The 15,879-nt window shown below is 38.6% G+C and overlaps 1 protein-coding gene across 8 annotated transcripts in view; it reads left to right on the top strand.

Annotated features, from left to right (window-relative positions):
• ZDHHC20 (zinc finger DHHC-type palmitoyltransferase 20) overlaps positions 1–15,879 on the top strand; it is a 49,072-nt gene that overhangs the window by 29,896 nt on the left and 3,297 nt on the right. For 6 of the 8 annotated variants that reach the window (XM_044441504.1, XM_044441508.1, XM_044441507.1 and 3 more), the window contains 4 exons: positions 1,548–1,668; positions 3,281–3,350; positions 9,128–9,160; positions 11,736–11,856. In XM_044441504.1, coding sequence (XP_044297439.1) covers positions 1,548–1,668; positions 3,281–3,350; positions 9,128–9,160; positions 11,736–11,856 — 345 coding nt within the window. Of the gene's footprint in view, positions 1–1,547; positions 1,669–3,280; positions 5,706–9,127; positions 9,161–11,735; positions 11,857–13,548; positions 15,872–15,879 lie in introns of those variants that run through there. The other 2 variants (XM_044441501.1, XM_044441506.1) reach the window with 2 other exon arrangements.

Raw genomic sequence — 15,879 nt, forward strand, 5'->3', positions numbered from 1 at the left:
TATTTGACACTCTGGAATTAGAGGCAAGAAACAAATAACCAACCAAAGTGATTTTGTCCAGCTGGAAAGCATTTTGGAACTAATTTGAAATAATGTTAGGATTTTTTTTTTGGTGGCTTCATAGATTCATGTAGATACTGGCTTGGTAATAGATTTATGCTGGATAATCTGCACTGGTGAAAGTTGACCTCCTTGTCCCATCTCTTCCCTGGATACCCTTCCAGCCCTCTGAAAAGTTATACAGAATTTCAGGAGACCCTGCTAAATGGGGAAAGCTGGGAGGCATGATTGGATTTTGAAAAATTCAGCCAAAGGACCTTTCATAAGTGGTTCTCTTCCTCTTACAGATGGAAACTTTTGATTAAACTCATTGTTTAAGACAAGGAGGACATTGTTTAGTTCTATGATACCCTTTACATACAAAGATAAATAAATGAAATGGTCCTTCAAGAAACAATTTTCTTGAATTAGCAAGAATGTCGCAAGGATTCTCATAGCAGTTTCACCAGACTGCTTTAAATTGTCAAGATTTCCTATTTACATAAATGACCCAAAACCTTGCTTGTAAAGCACATGCCCTTGACTAGCAGCCAGAATATTCACATGACATTGTTTTTACTCTAGGCTATATGCTGACTTGCCCAGTAAGTAAATTCTGTTATCAGCAAAGTCCTTCAAGAAATCTGAGTGTATAATTACTTTAGATTTAGGCTGCTATTTCTGTCTTCCAGGTTATATTTCCTTGTATTATATCCTGACAGTGGTAACTTTTTCATTTATTTAAATAACTCTCCCACTACATTGGCTTTAACACTAGTCTGGAACATCAAAAATTAGCCGGGAGCCGTCTTAAAAATGGAACTTCACTGGCTACATTTTTATGAATCAAGCTCTTAGGTTAAAAAATCAGGAGCAGAACCAGAACAAGATGGCAACCTTCATCCTAAAAACCAGTTTGTAAACTGGTTCTTGGAGCACTTATACATGTTATACAACAGTGCCCATGACAAGGATTTCAGAGGCACTTACACCGGTTGCATCTGCATTAGGCATGGATTTAGTCTGAAACAAAAACCTTTTGTTCATTCCATGTTTTCTACGTTGTCCACTCATCTTTTTTCAGATTTTCTTTGTGGCAATTTATATTAAACCAAAATTGCAGTGCCTACCTATTCAGTGTGGATCAGCAAGGTGTTTAGGAATCCTTACTGCTTTGTTATGTCAGTTTCTTCTTTGCTTCTGCTTTTTTTAAGGCTAGTTAGGAATCCTCCTCCTAGAAGCACCCATGGTATCTATGTGTACCACTTTTAGGGCTGACATGTAACAAGTTGCTGCATCTTGAACCCTGCCCCTGCTTCTTTGTATATGCATCTCTTCCAATGCTAATTGTCTGTTAAAAGTACCATTTTGAAATTGATTTGTAAAGAATTTGATTTCTCCTTCACATTTTCACTTTGATTATAGAGATGTACTTAAACCATTCTATATATCGCCTATATATCAGTAATGTGAGACAGAAAACCATGTTCTTCTGTTCTCTCCTTCAGTTCTGTTTGTCTAAAACGGATAAGGAACAATATGAAAAAGAAGAGAGACCAGAATCCCAGCAGGAAATTCTGAGAAGAGCTGCTAAAGACTTGCCTGTTTATACTACCACAACATCAAGAGGTTAGTCTATAAACAATCCCAGCATTTCAAGAACTCTTTCTGGCCACAATGATATTATCAAGTTTGATTACGACCATTCAACAAGAATGAGCATATAGACTGATGGCTTCCCGTGCTACTGAATTCTTGGCAAATCATAGTTTGGCAGACCAGCATACCTGGAAATCATAGTTTGGACATGGTTTACACTCTGAATTTGTAGGCAAATTATAATTTTCTGGTGTTAGACTACTTCCTGGGGTGAAGCTATAGTACAGTGCAGTATGCTTTGAATGGCAAGCCATGGTATACTGTGAACCTGAAAGTAAAGGAAGTAATTGGCATGCAAAAGTGGAGGAGTGTGGACAGGAATGTCCCCAGTTGAGACTCAGGCCTTCTCATAATGGTAAACCATGGTTTGGCATTGTATCTCAACTGTGATTAATCATTAGAGTCTTCAGTCTAGTTTTGCCTGTTTTTAAATAACCAATAGGCACACACATTTTCTAAAAGGAAACTAGTTCTGGAATTAAGCATGAACATTTACAGTGGTACCTCGGCTCACAAACGCCTTGGTTCATGACCAAATTGGGTCGTGAACAAAAATTTCAGGAAAATTTTGATGTGGGTCGAGAACTCCACATTGGGTGGCGACCAAGATCGCAGCCATCTCCCCCCCCCCCCCCCAGGGGGGGGAGGGCCCCGATCACAGTTGCATTCATTCGGGGAAGACGGGCTTGATCACGGGCACACTCCTGCAGGAAAGACGGGCGCAATCTTGGCCATCTCCCCCCCCCCCAACCAGCACGATAACGGCCATCTCCCCACTTCCCCCCAAGTGAGGAGATGGCCATGGTCGTGCTGGGTGCAGGGGGAGATGGCCGAGGTCATGCCTGTCTTTCTTTCAGGAGTGCACCCGTGATTGTGCCCGGCTTTCCTGCACAAGCGCAACTGCGATCTCAGCCACCTCTGCCCCTGCCAGCATGATCGTGCCCATCCCCCCCCCAGCACGCCAGGATGACAGGCGCGTGCAGGGATGACAGGCATGATCTCGGTCGTGCACGGGGGGCAGGGAGAGATAGCCGCACTTGTGCTCGGGATGGGGAGGGGGAGATGGCTGTGATCTTTGATGTTCTTTGTCACTTTACTTCACATTTTTCTGATTAACAAAAAATGGTTACAGAACGGATTAACCTTATTTACATTGAACCTTATGGGGAAATTTAACTTGACTCATGACCAATTTGGGTCACAACCAGAGTCCTGGAACGGATTAAGTTTGTGAGCCAAGGTACTTTTTAAGTTCTAGAAAAACAGCTGTGTGCATCTAGATGCCTCTATTCAGACACTCCCTCTGTTCAGCATTTCATCTGTCCAGGATGTGTATCTTCAGTTCCTGTTCTTGTTAGTGGCAGTTCCATCTTTGTAATACTCTTTCACTTCCATTATATTTGCCTGTACAATACATTTAGTGTCATTTGATGAAGCAGCAGTCGGCAGAACCCTTATGTCATAATTGACTCGTTCGTTTTGAGATGTAATCAGTTGTAGCATGAGAAGCAGATACTCTCTGAACTCTGTATTTTTGAACTTAACACATTCATATTTAACACACTGATTTTAAATAATTTAGCCATAAGATACTGCGACCGATGCCAATTAATCAAGCCTGATCGATGTCACCACTGCTCTGCCTGTGACCTGTGAGTATCTACCAGTGCTGGGGTAGAATAGATTTGCTTGGATTCATGAATTTCTGCATTTTTTGTGACAAATTCATCATCAGAAGTGAAGCTACAATGTTTTTTTTCCCTAGATGCACAAAATCTATTTTCTAACTAGGGAATTAATCACACATTTTATTTTTCTATGGACATCGGAAATAAGATTCATAAATACATTTATGTAACCATGAGTCATTCTTACTCCCACATAGTTAGAATAAGGGAAATATGAAATAAAAACAAATGAACAATTTAGAATCTTAATTCTCCTCTTTTACTCCATGACAGTATTAATTATGCCTATATCATTTTAATAAGCTTTATTTGCTTGAGCATATTTTCTGTAATATGCTTACATTGCCTGCATTTGCACATCACCTAAAGCCAAAAATTATGACTTAATAACCAGGATATGAATGAGCAGCATGCTGATGTGTGCTCATTCACTTGTACTGCTTCTTTCTTTGCATAAGCAGATGAATTAAGGGGATCACTTCTTTCAGTGGCCAAATTGAAAGTTATGACTTAGTGTGCCAAAGCAAGCTCAGATCCGTGAGATAATTTTAAACCAGGGATGTCCTTATGAATGCTGTTTTCTTTGGAGACACTATAATAGCTGTTTCTAACCTGAGTTCACCTAGAATTCCTTTTATATTTTTACTAGTTTTACAATATGAAATACAACTAAAAAGAACTTACAGCTAAAATAAAAACATACGACATTAAACATACAATTAAATTAAATCTTTAAAATACTGTGCATCCTGCCACTGGGGCCATAGGATACATGTTACAGAAAGAAAAACTCTTTCAAAAAATTTTCAGGACATTTTCCCATTCCAGAATTGCAGTGATTCTTTCAACAGTTCAAACAGTTCCCTTACCTTGTCAGGATGTAATTTAATATGTGGTATATGCCTCACTTGATTTGCTATATAGTATAACTTTATATTAGGGTACCCACCCATCTTTTGTGATCTGTGCTATCTTTTTTATTTATTCTTGCTTTTTTATCCCCATTGCAAAGCTTATGAATCATAGCTTGCCATTCTTTTAATTCATTATCTGTTATCTTAATAATATAAATAAAAATATCTTAGGCAATATTTTCATTTTACTTAACACTATTCTACCAAGCCTCTCACAAATTCCGAACTACAACTGGCCATGCTGGCTGGGACTAAAGGGAATTATCCCTAAAAATATAGATGGCAGCAGATTGGGAAAACGTTTGGATGCCATAAGAAGCTATCTACTTCTAGGTTAGTTTACTGGTGCACAGAAAGAGTGGAATGAAGTGAGACCGAAAGAGCTGGATATACTAGGATGGTGATTGTTTAAGTTCTGTTTTATTAAGCCGTAATTTTGCTTTTATGTGATGGATAGATGCAACCATTTTGCTTGGATGTTATGCATGGTAGGTCAGTTATAGAAAAACATATGTAATCAGTAGTACCCAGCTGCCCCATCCATATGGATCTATCTTGCCATTAAATTGCTAGATGGAATGTATGTAGAAATATTTTTTAGCCTTATAGCCTTAAAACAAAATGAGTGAGTAGTTTGCCAAAGGGGAATATTACATGTTGTGCAAGAAGCTTTCCTTTATTTTTAAACTTTCTAAGCCATGCTTCAGTATAAATTTTTCCTGTGTGTTTTTATGAAATGCAAACTCAATATATTAAACAAAAATATTAAAACCTAATAAGTGAGAAACAGGAGAAAGCATACAATAAAACTGAGAGTTTATAAGCCTGTTAAAACAAAAAGTTCTTAAAAAACATGAAAGTCAACACAAAGCAAACCTTTGAAAGAGTATTCCATAGGCAGGGTACTGTCACCAGGAATGCGGTCTCATTTAATGCCACCCATGCCTCCCAAAATACGTTGTTTATGTTAGAGAAGGCAAACTGTAATATACTCTGGCCCCAACCAATTTAGGAACCTTAATGCATCAGAACTTTGCATTTGCCCTGCAAATGAATCAGGAATTGTTGCAAGATACGGTATCACTGTACTATCCCTGCTACTTTTTTGTTCCCCCACAAGGGTTAGGGTTAGGGTTAGGGTTAGGGTTATTGTTCCATAGAGGGGAACAGTAGCCAATCTAGGACAAGCTGAATGCTTCCTCCCTGAGCCACGCCAATTTTTCTTTGTTTTATCTTGACTGCATTTCAGTCCACTGTTGATACAGTCAATAGTGGGTAGAGAAATCACATTGCTAAATTAGTGATAAGAAACAATGGAACTGGATGTCGTCATCATGCTGCAGCTGAAATACAGGCAGTCCCTGAGTTATGAATGTTCAAGTTACAAACAACCTGTATTTAGGCCTGCTGTGACGACTTTGCCAGGCATTTCAGGGAGAAAATCACTCAGATTCGTCACAAGCTGGACTCCACTAATGAATCAGAGGTCTCTGGGGAGACGCCAATGCTACCGTCTGGTCCAAAATTATTGGAGGAATTTCAATTATTGCAGCCCGATGATGTGGACAAGGTGCTTGGACGAGTACGTCCCACCACTTGCCTATTGGATCCTTGCCCGTCTTGGTTAATAAATAACTCCAAGCACGGGATTGGGACCTGGATCTTGGAAGTGGTTAACGCTTCTCTGAGGGAGGGTCGAGTGCCTGCCCCTTTAAAGGAGGCGGTAATACGACTGGTCCTGAAGAAAGCGTCACTGGATCCAGAGATGGCCACTAACTACAGACCTGTGGCCAACATCCCGTTTCTGGGCAAGGTGTTGGAGCGAGTGGTGGCGGGACAACTCCAAGCACTCTTGGATGAAACTGATTATCTGGATCCTTTTCAGTCCGGCTTCAGACCCGGGTACAGTACTGGATCTGCCTTGGTCGCCCTGTACGATGACCTGTGCAGGGAGAAGGACAGGGGGAGTGCATCCCTGTTGGTTCTTCTGGACCTCTCGGCGGCTTTCGATACCATCAACCATGGTATCCTTCTGGATAGGCTAGCGGGATTGGGGGTTGGAGGCACTGCTTTGCAGTGGTTCCGCTCCTATCTCAACGGTCGATTCCAGAAGGTAGTGCTGGGGGACCATGTCTCTACGTCATGGCAGCTATGCCATGGAGTACCACAGGGCTCCATTCTATCCCCTCTGCTATTTAACATCTATATGAAACCGCTGGGAGAGGTCATCAGGAGGTGTGGGCTGCGGAATCATCAATACGCTGATGATACCCAGCTCTACCTCTCGTTTTCCACTAATCCAGGTGAGGCAGTGGCTGTGCTGAACCGGTGCTTGGCCGAGGTAATGGAATGGATGAGGGCCAATAAACTGAAACTCAACCCAGACAAGACGGAGGTCCTGTTGGTTGGCGGATCGGGCTTCAGAGAGGGTGGATTTGACCTGGTCCTGAATGGTGCAACACTCCCTCTTAGGGATAAGGTCTGCAGCTTAGGAGTACTCCTCGACCCGGAGCTTTCTTTGGAAGCTCAGGTGACAGCAGTGGCGAGGAGCGCCTTCCTTCAGCTTTGGCTGATTAATCAGCTGCGCCCCTACCTGGAGTACGACTGCCTGGCGACGGTGACACACGCGCTGGTGACGTCCCGCCTAGACTTCTGTAACGCGCTTTACGTGGGGCTTCCCCTGAAGATGGTCCGAACACTTCAATTGGTGCAAAATAGAGCTGCCAGGTTGCTGACGGGGACGGGGCGTTATGCTCACATGACTCCAGTCCTCCGTCAGCTTCACTGGCTTCCCATTGAAGCCCGGGCCCAATTCAAGGTATTGATTATGACCTATAAAGCCCTAAACGGCTTGGGTCCTGGCTACCTGAACGAGCGCTTACATCCGTATATGCCCGACCGCCCTTTGAGATCTGCGGGAGAGTCCCTTCTCCGGGAATCCTCCATGCAAGAAATTAGGAGAGTAAGTACTCGGAGGAGGGCTTTCTCTGCGGTGGCGCCCAACCTATGGAATTCACTCCCCAAAGAGGTCCGCCTGGCACCGTCGTTACTGGTTTTTCGGCGCCAGGTAAAGACCTTTTTATTTAAACATCATTTTAATTGTTAAAACATATGATCTGGCCAGGGCAACTTCTTCTTCCTTCTCTTTTCTCCTCCTATATTATTTATTTACTTATTTTATACTGATAATTTTAATCTTATATTATTATGTTTGTAACTCAGTGTATTTTTTGTATTTTTGTATTTAATGGTAATTTATTATGTTCTATTGTATTTCAATGTATTTTATTGTGTTGTAAGCCGCCCCGAGGCTTCGGCAAGGGGCGGCATAGAAATGTTATAATAATAATAATAATAATAATAATAATAATAATAATAATAATAATACCTATTAATTTTTTTAATTACCACTGAAAATCATAATTACCATAGAGAGAGAAGAAGCAACAGAAGAGAGAGGGAAGTCCTCCAAAGCATCATCAGAGAGGGAGAGGGAGAGAGAGGGAGGACTCCAGAGCATGCCTTCCTGCCCTGTTCATCTGGAGAAGGAAATTTCTCCAGCATTTCCTTTCTGCAAAGAGGGCCAACTTACATACACATTTGACCTAAAGATAAATTTCCATTTTCTCAGGAACAGAACTTGTTCATAACTGGGGACTATCTGTACAATTGTGGGAGCTGGGCAATGCAAACAGCAAATTAGAGATGTGATTTTGAACAGGTAAACCTTTGGGTTCTGTGCATTTTTCAGCTAGTGGATGCATGACTGTGGTGGTATGGTCAGTTGGATTTAGTAAATGAAAAATTATTATGTTTGCATATGTTTAGAATGAAAATTGCATATGTTTAGAATGGAAAGAACCCATAGGAGGCTAGGAAGTACATGAAAGAACAGTATAGGTAGAACGGGCTGCTCTAGTCATTTTTCTGTTCAGAATACCTCCCTCCACTTGGGGAAATGTATCTGTCTGAACCCGTATATATATAGAGAGAGAAAGAGAAACGCCCTCCTGAGTAGAAAAACAGATTGAGTGGGGAAAAGGGTGAAATAGTCTTCTTACTGTTCCTAGAGTCAGATTAGTTTGTCTACTTTTCCTAAAGAAGAGGGGAAAAGAAGAAAATGACTGTGTCTGCCTTGTACAGGTGTCTGCCTTGTAATGTTTCATTTCAGAGTCTGGCAACCAGTGCTTTTAAAAAAGGGGGGGGGCAGAACTCACATCTTGTTAATCTTTTGTTTAAACAATTATATATTCAGTTCTTAATATTCTGGCCTTTTTATTAGCAGGGCCAGTGGTTGAGAATTAGTAATGTTTTTCATTTTTAAATTTGATCACACTTTTACACTAAAAATTAAAAAAAGATTTTCAAATCACCAATTTTTTTTTAAAATAAAAAAATTATTTACCTTTTGCATGTAGCCAGTCACTTCACACACACCAACACTGTGTAATGAAACATAATGGTTTCCGCCCGCAGTAAGTACTCAGCACGCGACCACACGACTAATCACAAGCCGAGCAGCGCCATCACAACCAGCGCAGACACACAAGCAGCCCACATACATTTTAATGATTTTGCCACTGACCTGCTATGCCCGACAGGGCGATTCAAATTCATGTGGAAAAATTCCTTCGAAAAAAGTTGCCGGAATGCTGTTCCGGTGCGTTCTGTGACAAAAAAGCCCTGCTGGCAACTAGTATAATATGTTTCCTGGATGTTGAAATGCATTAATAGGATTTTGTTTAGATATACTTTCTGGAAAATGCATGCTGCTGTTTTTACATAAAATTTGAAGTGATTGAAATTTGTTTTTTTTCCCCCCAATAGATGTGTACTAAAAATGGATCATCATTGTCCTTGGTATGATTTTCAATCTTTTATTCTTGGTTTTGTGCACACATAGAGAAGTAACTAAACCAATACCGCTGGCTATGCTGGAAGAGTCTGGAACAGAAATAACTAGGAGTGCGGAAATTTAGATACTAAATCAGCATGGATTGGTCTGCTACTAAAATCTATATTTAGGTTACATTGATTTTTATAATAGTTTATATTCATCTTGCTTATTTGATTTATACCCCATCTTTTGTACCAATACCAAAACTTGGACTCAGGGAAGCTTACGAAACAATGTATAAGATTAAAACAATAAACACATTAAAACAAAATGCAAAATGCATCACAGTTACTAAATAAAAACATCCTAATGCAAGAGACTCACTGATAGGCCAAAACCCTCCTTGAAAAAAAGTCTTCGCCTTTCAGAAGAGCAAAACAGGATCAAAACCAGCCTTCCTTGGAAGGAAGTTCTGAAAATATAATCCTACGGCTACAATATTTTCTTATTAAAATTAATGGAAGTTTTACCATAGACTTGTGTAGCAAGCTGATCACACTGCAACTATCATCATCATCATCATCATCATCAATAATAATAATATGTGGTGACAGTTTCTATCTGTTGAATGACTATAAAACTGACACTTATAAAGAGCTTGAAATGAAGTGGTTTTAAAGCTGATAAAAAGATGGCCATTAGAATGAGAAAGAGAACTGGGAAATGTAAACTGTTATACAGTCCCACACACACATACATACACAAACACACCTCTGATACAGATGTGTGAATAAATAAAAGTAGTGTTTGTGGTGTATTTAATTGGTAATGGAATGTTTGCAAAATCTCAATGTGTAAAGCAGCATGGAGTGAGAGGAGAGAGGAAACTTGCCTAGCATAAAAGTACTTTTTCCTTTCCCACATTTGAGGAAGTGATCCTGTGCCTGAAGTCATAGTCTGTAAGATAACTTAGTTCTCCAGGTTCAGAAACAGACGACTAATTTTGGAGCTGAGAACACACATTCTGCCCTCACTTCCCCCATCACTCCTGGTATAGGAAGAACTATGTCAGCTACCTCTCTGAGGTTAGAAAGGTGATCTTGGAAAGGGGTAAAAGCCATTTCAGAGGGAAAGGTGAAGACTGCAGAAGTCAAGGTATGACATATTCTGTGTCTCCTAGGGCTTCCTTCCTTCCCCCCTCCTCCAAAATTCCCTAGCTAAATGACCAGAAACAGGCATCTACTAAAATGTATCAGTCTGTGAAACATTCTTCCATGCTTCTCAGCATTGTCTGTGCTGAGCTCTGTGTGGTTAATCCAGGAATGACAGGAAGGAAAAGGGGGAAAAAAAAGGTGATCCAAATGGCATATGAACACTTCGTCACAGGATTTAATTGTTTCTAGTCTGCTTTTCAGGATAAAAACTCTCCCAAGGTGACTTTAATTGGCTCGCACATAAATATAGCATAAGGGACTGCAGGTGGTGCAGTGGTTTAAACTGCTGTGCTGCTGGGCTGGTTGATCGAAAGGTCGCCAGTTCGAAGCTGCACAACGGGGTGAGCTCCCATTGCTCCGTCCCAGCTCCTGCCAACCTTGCAGTTCGAAAGCATGCAAATGCAAGTAGATAAAAAGGTACCACTTCAGTGGGCAGGTAACAGCGTTCCGTGCGCTTCGGTGTTTAGTCATGCCGGCCACATGACCACGGAGACGTCTGCGGACAAACACTGGCTTCCTCGGCTAGGAAATGAAGATGAGCACCACCCCCTAGAGTCAGGCATGACTGGACTTAATGTCAAGGGGAAACCTTTACCTTTTTAAAATATAGCATAGATTGTACTGCACTTTTATTCATGAACTATTTTATTCATATATCACCAGATCTAATTTTGTCTGCAGAATTCCTTTATATTGGAAACAGGATGGTAGTGGAAAATTTAGCTTAACTTGCTTACTTTTCAAGAAGGTTAAAGAACTGGGATTTACAGAAACATCTACCTCATTTCTACATGTTAATGCATTTGATCACGGACACTGAGAACGTATCCACAGTACTGTGGTTTCCAGTAATTACTGAGGATTTTTATGGTTATTTTGAATAAAACTTATAAAAAAAAGGATTTGTGCTTATATCCTAATTTTCTATAGAAAGTTACCATTTTGTATGTCTGCTCTTTGTCAAGAGAATATTGGTCTGCTTTCATTTTCTAGGCTTTTGTGGTACCTCCATTCTCATATGTGACCAGTTATTTCTATCCCTTTTGATTAGTAAGAACCTTTGTAAGTTGAACTCTACTGAGAAAAAAAAATCAAAGTAGTGCCAGTGTATTTGAATCGATTTCCATTTTGGTTTTATTGAGATTGAAAAAAACTGCTAGGGCACAAAACAGCCAAAATTGAGCATGTTGCAGTTGCTGCCACTTCTCCTGCTCTGCACAGGATACTCATAATTTTCCAAGTTTGGAAGCTTACATGTAACCTAATTACTTGCCTTGTGCCCTAAGTAATTTGATATCTGGCAAATCTACAAAATGTGTTCTTTTTATGCTACCCATTGATCAAGAAAGGAGGTTTATTTAGCAAATTTTGCTTTCTTTTCTAGGGTGAATAACTGCGTGGGATTTTCTAACTACAAGTTTTTCCTCCTGTTTTTATTTTATTCCCTCCTGTATTGTCTATTTGTTGCCGCTACAGTTCTTCAGTATTTCATAAAGTTTTGGACAGTAAGTTTTTTATTAGACCTTCAAAGTATGTGTGTGTCTTTGTATGTGTGTTATAATAGATATAAAAGCATCATGCTTTCATCTTTGGCATACTGCACAACCATCACCATAACTACCAACATCATCCGTTATTGAAGGAAATACAAATCTACTCTATAGTTTCATAAATTTTATGAATATATTATTTTAGATTCACTCGATCTGGCAAACTCTGCAGCAGAATTTGCTATTTTGTGGATTTCATTTCTCATATGGGCTTTTTGTGCATATTTTAAGAAAGCATATTATATTTGTATGACATCTGTTACTAAGTATATCAAGATTGTCCTCAATTAATTTCAAAGCAGATTCATTTTGAAAGCTTTACCGCTCTGATCCAGTATCATCGTTAACATGATATAAAATCACTCCTTGAATATTTCCTGTCAGATCAAGTGCAGCCTAAAAAGTCTATGTCACAATAAGCCAGATCATCTCTAAAGTGTTGCATGTTGTCTTAATGCTATGGACTTGTACTGCTGTGCTTCTGAAAAGAGCTGGCTAACATCCATAGAATATTATTTTTTATGTTTAATGTGAGAATTTCTCACATTACCAACATTTAAAAGTCTAATTTCAGAAAATTATGTATGTATATGCATGTGTCACATGTAAAAAAGGAAAAAGTAATTTTCGAACAAGTAAATCTAATATCTTAATGTTTCATGAGGGCCAATTACTCTTGCTTTGTTTATCTTCACAATGCCTGCTGTGACTCAGGTGAAGCACAGATAGATATAGGATTGGTTTGGATGTAGATATCTTGGCTTAATACAAGTAAGAATGAGTCATGCTCCAACACTTGTTAAACTTTCTTTGCTTCCTTCTTAGCATGTCACAGTTAGTCAGGACATGTTAATAAGATGTCAGAACCATAGTTCAGAAACTATGGTTACCAAGACTGGAACAACCCAAAATTATAAATAATGATTTGAAATTTATTTAAGATCCTGGCATGCTCTGAACCTGGTAAATATCACTTCCCAGTTTGGACAGAATGGGAAACTATAGTTAATTGAAGACTTAAACATTTTGCATTATGCAGAGAAAGCAAGGAACATGCAACACACACAGGAATAACATTTGGATCTTGGCTAATTGAGCTGAGATATGTACGTCCAAACTGGAATAAAGATTTGCCGAAAACCATCCTGACTGAACTAGCACTTAAGCATGGTGGGTGCATTTCTAAACCCAGACTTCTGTCGTTGGCCTATTTTGTGTTGTCTAAATGGGTACAATGGAGAAGAAGGTTAGCTTCTCTGTAGGTATAGAAATATTAGTTTCCTCTGTTTCTGGTTTGTGGGGAGGGGCTCAAAAATTTCTTCCATGTTTCCCAGCATTGTCTGTGCTGAGATCTGTGTGGTTAATCCAGGAATGACAAGAAGGAAAAGGAAAAAAACCACAAGGTGCTTCAAATGGAATGTGAACACTGTCACAGGATTTAATTATTTCTAGTATGCTTCTCAGGGTAAAAACTTTCCCAAGGTGACTTTCATTGGCTCTCACATAAATATAGCATAGATTGTACTGCACTTTTATTCATGAACTATTTTATTCATGTATCACCAGATCTAATTTTGTCTATAGAATTCCTTTATATTGAAAACAGGATGGTAGTGGAGAACTTAGTTTGACTTGCTTACTTTTCAGGAAGGTTAAAGAACTGGGATTTACAGAAACTTCTTCCTCATTTCTACATGTCAATGCATTTGATCACGGACAATGAGAAAATATCCACAGCAGTGTTCTTACCACTAATTTTGTATGTCTAACCTTTCAAATGTCAAGAGAATGTTGGTCTGCTTTCATTTTCTAGGCATTTGTGGCATCTCCATTTTCTTATGAGGCCAGTCATTTCTATCACTTTTAATTCATAAGAACTTTTATAAAGTACAACTCTATACAACTGAGGAAGGTATTTTAGTGGTGTCAGTGTATCTGAATCTATTTCTCTTTTAATTTTTATTTATTGAAATTGAAGTAAAAGCAGCTAAGGCACAATCCAGCCATTTTAACAATTTCTGTGGGACAGAATAATGCAGATGTTTAATTTCTGATATGAAATTAATAGGGCTTAAAATCCAGCTTTGGCTTGTGTCCACAGTTCTGCTTTTGATAAATTTGGAAACAGAAATGATGAAACTTTCTGATGCAATTGATGCAGCTTACTCAAATGTGACAAACTGCTCTTTTCGGTTGATCTGGTCACTATAGGGAAAAATCTAGACAGTTTAACAGTTTATACAGCTATAAAGATTGGTATAGAAATACACCTATTATAAAGGAGGAAATCTATCTCTGGGCTACTATTAATAGTAGACAATTCTAAGATTATTTCTTATGATAATATATTGGTCATATAGCTGTGAAGTACCAGTAATGATTAATCTAAAGGTTTATTCTCTAGAATTATTCTTTAGGGAGTGTCTCACTTCTTTCTGTTTGTGCATCTGTGTCACTCCTGTGCCGTGTTTTCCTCTTTTTTTCAGGAGGTGACTAGCTATTCTTAATTGCTTCAGTTTGTAAGATATGTGAGTTTTGACTCAATAACTTATTTGCCAGTCAAAAAGTATTAAACTTTTGCAACTTAAGTAATTTTGAGAATGGGTTAGGGAACGTGAGTCTCTTGATAATGGTACTAATCTACTCCCATTCGCTGTAACCAAGTTAGCCAGTGATTTGAGATGATGGGAGTTGTAATTCAATAACATCTGGACAGATTTAGTTTCCCCACCCCTGCTTAAAAACATGAGGATGTCTGTTGTTTCTTGGATCTACTGAACAGAATTTAGGCTAAGATTTTTGATGCAGTATTTTAATCTAAAGTATAAAATAATTTAAAATGTATGTGATAACATTGGCCACCCATACCTGCCATAACATTTCATATTAAGAACTAAATATTTCACAACTATGGTGTTCTCCTCCAAATGATTCATTCAAAGGAATGTGCGATAGTAGCCAGATAACCATACAATCAAAATATTCTGTTTTATAGATGGGTAACACACTTCAACAAAAACTTGGCATCACTATAGATATTCCAGGAGTTTTCTTGATTCTGTACATAACAATTTGGCAACAAGATAGATCTTGAAATTAGAGAGCAGTGGATAAAGCTCTTAATTTTAATGATGTGTCCTGAATCCACACCATTAAAATGACAACTCTCCAGCCTCATTCTGCAAACACAAATTCACCTTTACATGTCCATTCAGTGAACGTAGAGTAAGGCCTCTTGCCATTGAATGCTGCACGTTTTAGACCTAGTGCACGCAAAACCCATTGATTTTCTAATACCGTTTTTTTACTGTTTCTGAACACCAGCATCAAAGGGATATAGCTATTTAATAAACTGTCTTTATTTGCACAAAGCTTTGCCGCAGGAAATCTGCTGAGAATTGTCCAAAGGTAAAATGCAATTTAAACTGAAGTCTATTCTAGTGCCTTTTGTACATTAATTTCTGATAGTGGGTCACAAGATTATAATATATTTCTATAATAAATTAAAATGTATTTACTTAATTAAAATATTGTAAAGAACCTAAGGCAGAAATCAGTGCTCTTAAGTGTGTTGGATATACTGACAGAAAATCAAATGGATAATATCTAGGATGAAATTATTTCATTTCCCTTTTCAATATTAAAGGAGATCTTTTGAAAAAGATTGATTTTCGAACTTGTAACTAAAATATTTAATGATTTTTAAAATAATTTTACAATATATGTAAAAAGTTAAACTAGATTAAAAACATAGGCCTTTTGTCTCACCAAGTGACACTTGAACTCAATATAAATATTTTGAAAAATCATAAAACTCCCTATAATATTTGCCTCTTTACAGAGACTTAAAATTCCCTGAAGTATAACTGTATGGAAATCATTTGAGGCAGTGTCTTGTTTTTATACTTTAAGCTTTAAAAATATTGGTGGCAAACTTGGGTGCTTTATCTTCTCAGAAAGGAGCGGGGAGCTGTGTTG

Source organism: Varanus komodoensis, unplaced genomic scaffold, assembly GCF_004798865.1.
Source record: "Varanus komodoensis strain SLA01 unplaced genomic scaffold, ASM479886v1 scaffold4, whole genome shotgun sequence".
NCBI lineage: Eukaryota > Metazoa > Chordata > Lepidosauria > Squamata > Varanidae > Varanus > Varanus komodoensis.